The sequence below is a fragment of the Trachurus japonicus genome, chromosome 9 (assembly GCF_045865225.1).
Source record: "Trachurus japonicus isolate A0001 chromosome 9, Traja_1.0".
NCBI lineage: Eukaryota > Metazoa > Chordata > Actinopteri > Carangiformes > Carangidae > Trachurus > Trachurus japonicus.
In genome coordinates this window covers 16,715,397-16,726,720 of record NC_140915.1, presented here as the reverse complement: position 1 = coordinate 16,726,720, position 11,324 = coordinate 16,715,397, and the positions used below count along the sequence as shown (strand labels likewise).

Sequence of the window (11,324 nt, the reverse complement as noted above, 5' to 3'; positions counted from 1 at the left end):
TGAGAGAAAAGCATACGGCTGGAACCACAGTTTGTGGAGTAACTTAACGAAATGTTTGTAATTAATTCAATGTACTGTGGTGTTTATGTTGGAAATTATGAATTAGTGTAGGCTATGCAATTAGCAATGAGCTATGAGCTAGCTTCCTTAGCTCACTTTGTATTTTCTACTAGTTAATTATATAACACAAGATATAGCTAGATCAATCTGACATAGACGTGTTTCCTTTACAGGTCCGGACGTTGGGCCGTAAAGTGTAGGCTACCCCCGCAGCCCCCGCATGCCGTGGGGGCCCCGCTCCCGCCCGTAAAGCCAGGTTTCCACCGAATCAACGGTCTTTTTTTCACCGCAACATAGGATGCACGTCATGATAACTTCTGTATTTTGACTATTCAAACTTCCACAGTCCATAGTTCTGTTTGTTTGATAGTTCAAGAGATTTTTGGATGGACAGCTCCTATTGTTCTGCTGCGTCGTCGTCGCCTCCCCAGCACCAGCACCAGCACCAGCGGACGGCCGCGGGACCCCGCATGTTTACGTTAAGGCACAGTCAGACGTCATGCTGACCTGTTGGATGACTTGGATATGCAAGTACTATACATTTTCCTCAGCAAACCAGCACAACATTTTATGGCATTACAAACTAAAACATGAACATTACAGTGGATCTTGCCGCTTCAAGACACAAGTTGCTCTCAGCAATCTTTTTTTTTTTAAACATGGATCTCACACTGGTTTTATTGCTAAGGAATGTCAATCTGATGGACTGTCTCACAGTGTGATTTATGTACTGTATGTAATTTAAGTAAATTATATGTCTTAATTGTATATCATGTGTTGAAGTAGTATTTCTGTTATGCACCTAAATTTGAATTATTTGAATATTTGTCATTTTTCATGTTCAAAAGTATAGCCTACTATGCCTGAACTGATTTTGTTGAAAGATGTTTGTGGTAAAATAAATACTGTTTTTAAAAAAAAAAAAAAAAAAAAAGTAATTTCTTTATGTATTCCACTCAGTCATTTTAGAAAATAAGTGATTTAGTTATCTTGACAAATAATGCTGTTGATCATACTTAAGTTTTTGAGTGAGGTAAACTAAAACTGGAAAAAGTTACCTTGCTGCCTTAAAATTTTATGTTGATTTAACTAAAGGGTCTTAGTTGGAACATACTTAAGTTTTTGAGTGAGGCCAACTTATACTGGAAAAAGTTACCTTGCTGCCTTAAAATTTTAAGTTGGTTAAACTTATAATTTAATGTCACCTCAACTAGGCATTTAGTTCATACAACTTAAATTTCTTTGTTAGTTGTACTTAAAGCAGAAGTGAGTGATATATTTGTGTTAATATAAGTCTTAAATAGTTATATCTTCCGACAGCAATCACTTACATAGAGTGTTTGGACCGAAACACGGGTCTGTCAGTCCCTCTGCTCTGCTCTGAGCCGAGGAGAAAACATTTATCGTATCCTACAGTTTTTATCCAATGAGGAGAGAGAACGGCATGCAGGGCTGTGTGTGCAGCCAAGGAACGCCGTGAATGTGGTGACGTAGGGACGAGGACTGTTATGGTGCGTTCAAGGAAACTCGTATTTTTCCGACCGTGAAGTGGTACCAGTTCGATCTGGTACGAGTTCACGGGTCAGAAGTTACGAGTGGCCGTTATAGTGACTTTCACCGGTAAAACAGGTCGGAAAAACACGAGTGGGTTGCCTGGAACGCTACAAAGTCGTAAGTTGTGACTTGAAGATGTAATTTCCGATTTCAAAAGCCTGCCTGGAACGCAGCATTAGCGAAAACGACCGGATCACTCACTTCTGCTTTAAAATGTTATCAACTGAACTTAAAATATCAAGTTGATCCAACTGTCTGTCACTTTGGGATTAGTCATTTCAACATATTATTCTAAGTGGTAAGAACTTACATGGAAGTGCAAAGAACTAGAAATTCTTAGCTCTCTTAACTCAAAATTTTAAGGCAACAAGGTAACTCGTTTTTTTAAGTTGAGCCAACAAATTCGTTTTAACAGTGTGTGCAAGTAAAATTTTCATTTACTTGCGCATGTGCAACCAGTGGCATGCAAAGGTTTGGGCGCCCCTGGTCAACATTTCTGTTAATGTGAACAGTTAAAGGGATAGTACAATTCTTTTTGGCAAATTCACTTATTCCCATAATCCCTAGTCATACATGTATGTTCATTAGCCTACTTTTAATTATCGGTGCATGTTGTTTTTAGATCCGCGGGGAAAAGATGTGAGCTGCTACACAATGGAGGTGAATGGTACAGGTCTTCTGTCCCTCAAAACTCATCAAATATCTACAATCCAACAATGTGAAAACGCTCTTGTGACCTGCACATTCACCACGCTATGAAATAATCTTAATGTAACATTAGGACACATACAAATACTCGGAACTACTAGCGCTTTTGAAATCAGTCCACCCAGCATCCGTGTCTGGGATGTAGCTGCATTTGCCTCAAAAACAACTCAGTCTCGTAATGTTACATGATTATTTCATAGCGTGGTGAATGTGCAGGTCACAACTTGTCCACCAGAGAGTTGTTGGATTGTGTATTTGATGAGTTTGATGAGGGAAACCAAGAAATTCCATGTGCCTCCATAGCGTAGCTCTGAGCAGCTTGCGGCTCTGCTCCGCCATTCTAAAAATAGCTTGCACCGTCAATTACCTACTCCTTAATGTGAAACCAGTGGGTTGCACATTATGGCAATGGGTCAATTTGCCAAAATGTTGAACTATCCCAGACATAAATTAATGAGTGTGGTAAATAAACAGGCCATACCTCAGCTCCATCCAACACCGAGTTCTCAGACCTTCTCATCCAGTGCTCTTATGGCTCAGTGGGGGCAAATCCCTGCAGACTGGTCTTCCACAATCCAGGGGAGAAGGCTGCTACTAAAGCAAAAGCAAGAGATGGATGTGAAATGAGGTATTAAACATTTGAACCATAAAGTCTGATGTAAAAGATAAAATGATTAAGTTTAGATAACAGCTGTTTTGTGTATCTTGTTAAAAGCAAGCACCATTTCATTAATGGAGCCATGGATTTAGTTTAAGCTTCCCAAACACGACCAAATTAGTGCAATAATTCCAATTATGAATTTTATTAATTTTAGTATTTTCTTAATTACATTTTCTTGTCATAATTCAATCAAATGTAAACTAGTCTCTCTCTACTACATGGTACACAGTTATCCATTTTCCATTTGTCAACTTTTATTTTGAAAAGACTGATCAGCTCATACCAGGAGGTAGACACATAATGCTCCTGGCAGACTCTTCACACATCCCAAATGTGAATTATAATCAGCAAAAAAAAAAACAGTCAGCTGTTTTCATGACTGAGGTAGTCTGACAAGTTTTATTTCATCAAACATGTGTTTCACAATCACAGTTGTGAAGTTCAGTGCGATTTCATCAAGTGTGATTCATATACAGTCATAAAAATGGAGGCATAAAAAGACTGGGTGGAGACTATTTGTTCAATGTGGAAAAACTAATGCAGGGTCTGTTTGATTCCACAATTCATGCTAGATACAAAAAGAACATGTAAATTGCACTTCATTAGACAATATAACACATATTTTGTACGCTATTGGTTTAGTTGGTCTTTTCTTATTCCACATATTTGACCTAAACGTCTGACAATCTAAGTATTTCAGGATTCACAGAATACATTCCCAGCAACTGGCTGGCTGCTGTGTAAACATCAGAAAACATTGTTGTTGTTTACATACTTGGTAGTAGCACAGATCACCCAGAAGATAAAAAAAGAAAAGAAAAAGAAATGCAATCAGTAAGACCAAAGATTCGTTCCATGTTGCTCTGGCAGGAGATGAATGAGTTTTTTGGTCATTCAGCTGTTTGTGGTTTCACTCGTCTTCTCACTGAAGTGGCGAACTCGTGGTGGGAATCATTATTCTAGACTCCATGCTTCGGATCAAAGGCACTACAAAGAGAGACATGTTGAAAAGGTTGACCGTCAACTCTTCTTTGTTAAGAACATCATGGACATATGGGAAATTACCATTAAAAAAACACACACAAAAGAAACTGTAAAATTCACACGTTGCAACTTTAAATATCATATTTATGTGTGAAACCTTCTCTCTGGGCACTTTGGTTATCGTAAGTGAGTAGGTTTCTGTTTTCATGAAGCACAAAATGCTGCTGAAAGATTTGACTAACTACAAAGAACAGCACTATTCATCAAGTTAACAACTAGACAGATACATATTTCATATATACTCATAAAGCACCTTTTTACCAGTGCTCTTATCTGTTGCTCAATATGCGTCACAAAGAACATCAGGTCAGTTAACTTTATACGCATGTGCTTTTGCATTTTAAAATGAAACCTTAGCTAACCTGTTTCCCTTTGAGCCTGAGTAAAATCTACATGGTAGGCTACATGTAAAAGTTCACTTCATTAAGAATGTGACATTTATGTCATTCATAAACTAAATATTTTGGTAGGAATAAGCAACAGGTTTGTGCCAATTATTCCTTTTATTTCTAATATTTATGTCAGTAGAGTGCACACCTCCTACCTGTATAATACACATTTGCATCCCATCCTTCCTTCAGCCAGGCAGAGTTTCTCGTCTCCTCCCGGGAGTGCAGGCTTTCATAGGCTGTAAACATTTTTAAAAAAAGACACTAAATCACATGCAGTGGATCCCGTTACATCCTCATGAGTCCAATAAAACATCTACATTTAACATAATCTAATTTAAAGTTTTGTAAATCACAGTGAGCAGAGCCAAATAAACTGTTATTCAACCAAAACACCTTCTCTTTATACCATTATCTCACAGGACAAAGGTCATTTGCATATTTGCTGCAGGGCCCTTTTATTTTTCAGTATACACAGTGTATGAATATCCACATCCTTTAGCCGTTCCAAATAATAAAATTGTATTGTTTTCATGGCAGAATCAGAAGATTAAACCTTATGACCTATACTTCATTTCAAAATCAATACATACATTATGTGTACACTCACCCCACAAGTGATGAACCATGTACAGGTCACCGATCTGGGAGAAGAAGCCGCCCACTGCCTCACTGTTCTCCTGTCTGTATTTGATCGCCCTCGCCCTGTAGCAAGAAGACAGGTTATTTTCAGGAGTGTAATGATAAACCCAGCACCTCCATCACGTAATGCTTCGGCTGGGAAAGGTCCAGACAGCTGATATTATTTATATTCTGTGTTTATATAAAGCTTGATAAGTCTTACCAGTGGTTGCCCCATTCCAGCATGGTTCCTGGCTGAAAAACATGAGAGAAGTTAAAAAACACTGCCCGTCCCAAAAAAAAAGTCACACAGTCTAATATTTCGTTGGACCGCCTTTAGCTTTGATTACAGCATGCATTCACTGTGGCATCGTTTCAATAAGCTTCTGCAATGTCACAACATCTATTTCCGTCCAGAGTTGCATTCATTTTTCAAAGATTCTCAATGGCTTCAGGTCTGGACTCTGGTCACATTGGACCACATTTCTCCCTTGAAGATGATGGTTCCCCACTAAACTTCCAGTTTGTAATAATGTGTTGGACAGTTCTTAACCCAATTATAGACTTAGTAATCTCCTTTGATGTTTTATTTGCTTGATGCATGCCAATAAGTTTACCCCACTGAAACAGATTAACATCTTCACGACCACAGGATGTGTCTTCCAACATGGTTGTTTAAGAAATGAGCCTGGTAGGGTTAAATAAATTGCTGCCAGTTGAAACATAATCCTCCATGTAGTAATAATCCAATGGGAGGCTCTTACCTATTAACTTAGTTAAATCCAAGTCAAAATAACAACTCATTTTCTAGCTTCAATATGCGGAAACTAGGGATGCACATTTTGAATTTTTTTTTCTGACCGATAACCAACGCTCGTTAACCGATTATTAAGCGTTAACCGATAAGATTAAAACGCTTGCGGGGGCAATCAACACTGCTTTCTTTTCTTTTTCGTTAAAAACTCACACACATGTGCTGCAACAGCTGATCAGCACCACATCCACTGAGGTTAGATCGTCCAATGTTGAACTGTTTGTGTGCAGCCAAACACCAGGCTGAAGAGAGGAACAGCACAGCTCATCTGATAGCTCCTCTGTGGAGCTGCAGGTGAACCGGCTGGAGAGCAGCGCCATCCTACTTTTTTTTTTCCTTCCAGCGCCGTTTTTACAGGTGACCTATGTCTGTGTAGGCTACATTTATTGTCTGACCTTCCTTCACGGGGACTGCGCTGCATAACTGGCTCATAGTGTCAGTCCTCCTGTGCAACTTTTTGCTGCGAAACATGACTGAAGGCACGTCTAAGTCTACACGTGTCGACACACCCCCATGAGTTGACGAAAGAGCTAAATAAATAACCGATAGTATTATTCGGTTAAAATTCTTGTTATCAGTTAAAGCAGAAGTAAGCGATCTGGTCGTTTTGGCTAATGCTGCATTCCAGGCAGGCTTTTGAAACCGTAAATTACAGCTTCAAGTCACGACTTACGACTTTGTAGCGTTCCAGGCAACCCACTTGTGTTTTTCCGACCTGCTTTACCTGTGAAAGTCACTATAACGGCCACTCGTAACTTCCGACCCGTGAACTCGTACCAGATCGAACTGGTAGGTCTTCACAGGTCGGAAAAACACGAGTTACGGGCTGCCTTGAACGCACCATAACGTCTTGTCAGCCGATGGAGTTAGCAGCCCCCGCCCTCGTCATGGATCTATTGGTCCTCGTCCCTGCACACACAGCCCTGCATGCCGTTCTCTCTCCTCATTGGATAAAACTTGTAGGATACGAGAAAAGTTTTCTCCTCGGCTCAGAGCAGAGCAGAGTGACTGAGAGACCCGTGTTTCGGTCCAAACACTCTATGTAAGTGATTGCTGTCGGAAGATATAACTATTTAAGACTTATATTAACACAAAAATATCGCTTACTTCTGCTTTAAATGGTTAATCATGTGCATGATGCATCCCTAGTGGAAACAAACCAGACAATTCTCTGTGCCACATGAGCTTACATGGAGAAAAAAATAAATAAATTGAGATGACCAGCACTGATATGTAGAGAGGGATATATAGAGTAATGTTCAAGTACCTTGAGGTTATATGTGCGCATTTCATAGATGTTTGGTCCTTCTCTGGGCAGCGGTTCGTTCCAGAAACTGAACTCCAGAAGAAGCTGGTTTCGCCTGGAAATCAACATCTTCGCTCTCTCTTTCCGAAACTCCAAATACTCCTGAAGTGAGATACAAAATGTATATGTGTTCAATGAAACAAAGGAATACACAAAGACCAAGATGTTGATGGTGAGTACTGTCTGGGAACTACAATTGTGTAAAAGTCAAGATGAAACAGTTTTCTAAGCATCTCTCTGCACTGAATTTCCTGTTACGTAACAACAACAAAAAAAAGAAACAATGTCTGGAAGCAAACCTTGTTATTGTTCAACTTCTTCAAACATTCGGTCAGGGCTGGGTATCCTCCTCTGTACCGCCACAGATGCACTGCACAGAACACAACAGCAGATGTCACTGTAGCTCTGTGTGAGGACCGACGCCGCCCACACACACAGCCGGCAGGTCTCAGACTGAAAGTACCTCCATCACTGTGTTCACATCATCTTCTCTGCTGCTGCCACTGAATGTACTTCAATGTATAGATCCACTAGAGAGAGAGGTGTTTGCTGGCAGTGAGTCATTTGATAGTGTCTCTGTGTTTGGGTGTCTGTGCGTTTCTCTGTGATGCTCTGCCAAACTATTTACAGCCAAACTGATACAACTCGTATTCAGTGTATCATGATAGATAGATGTTGTTGTCATTTTCTCTGCTTTGCTGCTGCTGCTGCTGCTGCTCACCGGCTTGATCCTGTTCTCCGTACCAGGTGTTCCAGCTGCCGACCACCTCACATGGGTAGTCCTGGTCCCGATGGAGCTTGTTTTGCACCTCAGCTCTATAGTCCGCATAAAAATATACAAAAAATATGAATAAAAACTTCTTCAAAATGAACTCTCTGTACGTACAGTTATGATACTCTGTCACTTCACCATGATGAAAACTAGAGGGCACTCAGGGCATAACATCTACATTTATCCAGCCAGATTTTTTTATGCTTAATTATTCTTATGATTCTGAAAGAATGTCATTAAGATTTAATAAAATATAAACCATCTTGTTAATGAACTTGCATCATCAACAAAATCTAATTAGCTGGTTTTTGGCTCAGAAACATCTAACCCTTATCTGTCCAGCTGATTAGATGAACTTTATATGTGTTATTGACCAAAACCCAATAACTCAACAGGAAAACGTGACTTAATTAAAGTCGATGTGATGCAGAAGCAGTGAAACACACTCACTCTAGACTGTTGTAAGCATCCAGGCATTCTGGTTTGACGTTGTGAACTGGAGAGTGAAAAAAAGAAAAAAAGAAAAGGGAGAAGCAGACTTATCAGAAATGGGTGTTTTTTAAAATACAAGCAACAATCAAATTCTTCAACAAAGTAATTTCACACTCCAATTCAGCAAAGACTTCTATATATAAAGACGATTCGCTTCCAATAGGTTATAGGCTACGGCTGATAGAGTGTTCAAATTGAAATCCCTACATGGTGTGATGTACGCCACAAAAGAGATCAAAGCCTGGGGAGAATGAGAGACTTCTCTACAAGAGACAGACTCACTTACCACCACTGACTCTGAGGAAAAACCCAGACAAATTGTTTGCATGTCCCTTTCAAAAAAAACAAAAACCTGTTACAGGCTCGATACAGCCTATTACAGCATAACATGTCACTGTTTGTATGAGGTGCATGTAAAACTTGTTGCAGTGCAGTCCTATTCTCCGTTTTCTCTGAGGTCGCCGAGGCCAGCCGTTGTGGATTGAATTGAATTAACATGATTTATTTAGCTCTTTTCTGCAGAGACAAATGGACGATAAACAGCTGAGACACAAAACAGTGCCCCATTTCATTACGATAAGATGTAACTGTATCAGATTCACTTGTGCTGGAGCAAAATAAAAAACCCCATTTGCAAGAAAGTAAAAGGAGTTATGCCTACATTGAATTTTATACAGGTTGCTGGTCTCTTTCTTTGACAGCAGGTTGGAGTGGGCATCTTTCCTGGCATCCACTTTGTGCACAAATAGGGAACGAAACCAGCCTTTGTCACCACTCTCTGAAAACCTCCTACACAGAAACAAGATGAAAGAAAAGTTTCACAAAGGCTCAAAGCAACAATATAGCACAGAGAAGTTGTCGATATAAAAAAGAAAAACTTAAAAGGAACATGGAGACGTGCGTGACATACGGGCTAAAAGATAGTCATGCTAATATCCTTTCATATTAAAAAAAAAACATGCATACTGTATGAGTGAGTGGGCTGAATGCTGTAACTTGTGTCACTGGCACACAACTTCTCTTCACCCACTCTGGAGTGAATAAAAAAAAAGGGAATATCATCCACTTTATGAACTATTGTATCAATCTAAGAGCTTGAACATGAATAACTCTCTCTCCAAGTCAGAAAGAAGACAGGATGAGACTTATGTCATATGTTCAGGCGGTGCTTTCAGAAGCAATTTCAAGGAAAGCGTGCTGTATAATAGTGGCATTTAAGCAAAGAGGACTATTCTAACTGGTAATACCTCTACATTATACGGAAAAGTGAGTCATCTATAGTCATAAATCACAAAAAGAAAAAAAGTTTGTGACAAAAAGCTCAACTTTTCAGGATGTGAAAGTGAAGCAAAGACATAGAAACTTATTGACGATTAACATCTATTATTGAGGTAAAGTTACCTGCTACACTGGCTACACAAGATATAAACTCTATTCTATGTGTAAATGCAGTGAGCTAATCTAATCCAAGGCCATTTTACTGACTTATTATCAAAACTGATGATTTCCATGCCACATTAACCTCAATTTCAGGATTTCTTTTATTTATTTTTTTCACAGGATTTGAGCCCAAGAACAGCCCAAGGAGAGCAGCTAGTAGCCTATTCACCCACTTATGGATTAGGGAAAGCTATATTGTGCGTATGTTTTTGTAAACACAGGACTTTCAAGGCCGTCTGTTAACTCACAAACACTTTCAAAGCCTTTATTTTGTTATTCTAAAACCCAGAAACTTTTCAAGGTCAGTGGGAGTCTCTTTTTTTTTTTAATTACACCATGGGCCAATGGCTTTAATTGGGAACTATAATTAGATGAAATTCCCCCATGAAACCCTCCCAAAAATAACAAAAGTTACATTATGATTATTATTAGCTACAGAAAGCCAAGACCTTATTTTTGAGCACAGAGGAAATGCATACCTTACAATGTGAGAATGAGAAGTTGTGTTTAGTGCATACAGTCTATGGTTTAGTGTAGTTTTACAGGACAAAGTGCAGCTAGGTCCTGCAAATGATTAAAGCTGGTTTAGATAAATGCCTCGTGTGTTTTTTTGTTTTTTTTTAATACAGTTACCGCACAAAGTGACATAAATATTAATTATTTCATGTTAACATTTTAGCATAACGTGTTAAAAAACAAAATATATGAAAGTGAAATATGGTCAAACTGATTTAAAAAAAACAAAACCCAGCTTACGCTACTCACGTTAGCTTGTCATTTACATGAAGAAGAAAAAAAAAAACAAGTTTAGAGGACATTTTTTCTGGAAGATAACGAAGTAAATGTCAGATAGTTTCTGAACTGAACTGAAGGCACTGTCAGCTAATTGTCAACATACGTGAAGGTAATAATATAAGCTCCGTAACGTTTTCAATAATTCATGTTTAAATAAAGTAACATTTGAACAAAACTTTATTACCTGGTCGGCCGGTGAAGATGAACAGAATAATATCTGTACAACAAAATGTTATAATGTCCTTTCGACCACAGTGAAGGAGTCGTCGCCATGTTGATCTGCCTGGCTGTGGAAAACTAGTCTTGACACGTAAAAGTCGCTCCTCTGGTTAATATTTAGCCTTTAGTGTCTGTATGATAACTTGTTTTTTTTCACGTGGTTGGTTTGATCCAGTTCAACGTGAGATAACGTTATCGTTTACCCGCCGCGCGGACATTTAAAAAACATTGCGTCACTACTTGCTGACGCAGTACGCAGTGATCGATATGCACAATCGATCAGACATGATTAGTTGAGCATGTTTTCCTACCTCCAACCTCCTTTCCACAGATAATGACAGATTACAGTCTATGATTTCAAGACAGCAAGACACTAAAGCCACCAACTTTATAGTTTCAGTGGTCTACTTTTATTTTTATTTTATTTTATTCTATCACACATTTCCTAT

General features: G+C 39.0%; 1 protein-coding gene across 1 annotated transcript; it reads right to left on the bottom strand.

Annotated features, from left to right (window-relative positions):
• Positions 1–3,223: 3,223 nt before the first annotated feature.
• nipsnap1 (nipsnap homolog 1 (C. elegans)) lies at positions 3,224–10,941 on the bottom strand. The gene is made up of 10 exons (XM_085786264.1): positions 10,841–10,941; positions 9,083–9,210; positions 8,380–8,425; positions 7,879–7,973; positions 7,457–7,527; positions 7,119–7,259; positions 5,261–5,292; positions 5,027–5,121; positions 4,572–4,655; positions 3,224–3,970 (listed from the first exon to the last, which is right to left on the bottom strand). Exons 1-10 carry the CDS (start codon positions 10,927–10,929, stop codon positions 3,906–3,908), a joined length of 846 nt encoding a protein of 281 aa, XP_085642390.1. The 5' UTR covers positions 10,930–10,941; the 3' UTR covers positions 3,224–3,905.
• Between the last annotated feature and the right edge of the window lie 383 nt (positions 10,942–11,324).

Excerpts from the sequence above, each read along its gene's own strand:
- nipsnap1 (XM_085786264.1), bottom strand. The coding sequence starts at position 10,929 with ATGGCGACGACTCCTTCACTGTGGTCGAAAGGACATTATAACATTTTG. Across the intron at positions 9,211-10,840 it reads CATCTTCACCGGCCGACCAG|GAGGTTTTCAGAGAGTGGTG; the intron begins GTAATAAAGTTT and ends GTTTCTGTGTAG. Across the intron at positions 5,293-7,118 it reads TGCGCACATATAACCTCAAG|CCAGGAACCATGCTGGAATG; the intron begins GTACTTGAACAT and ends CATGTTTTTCAG.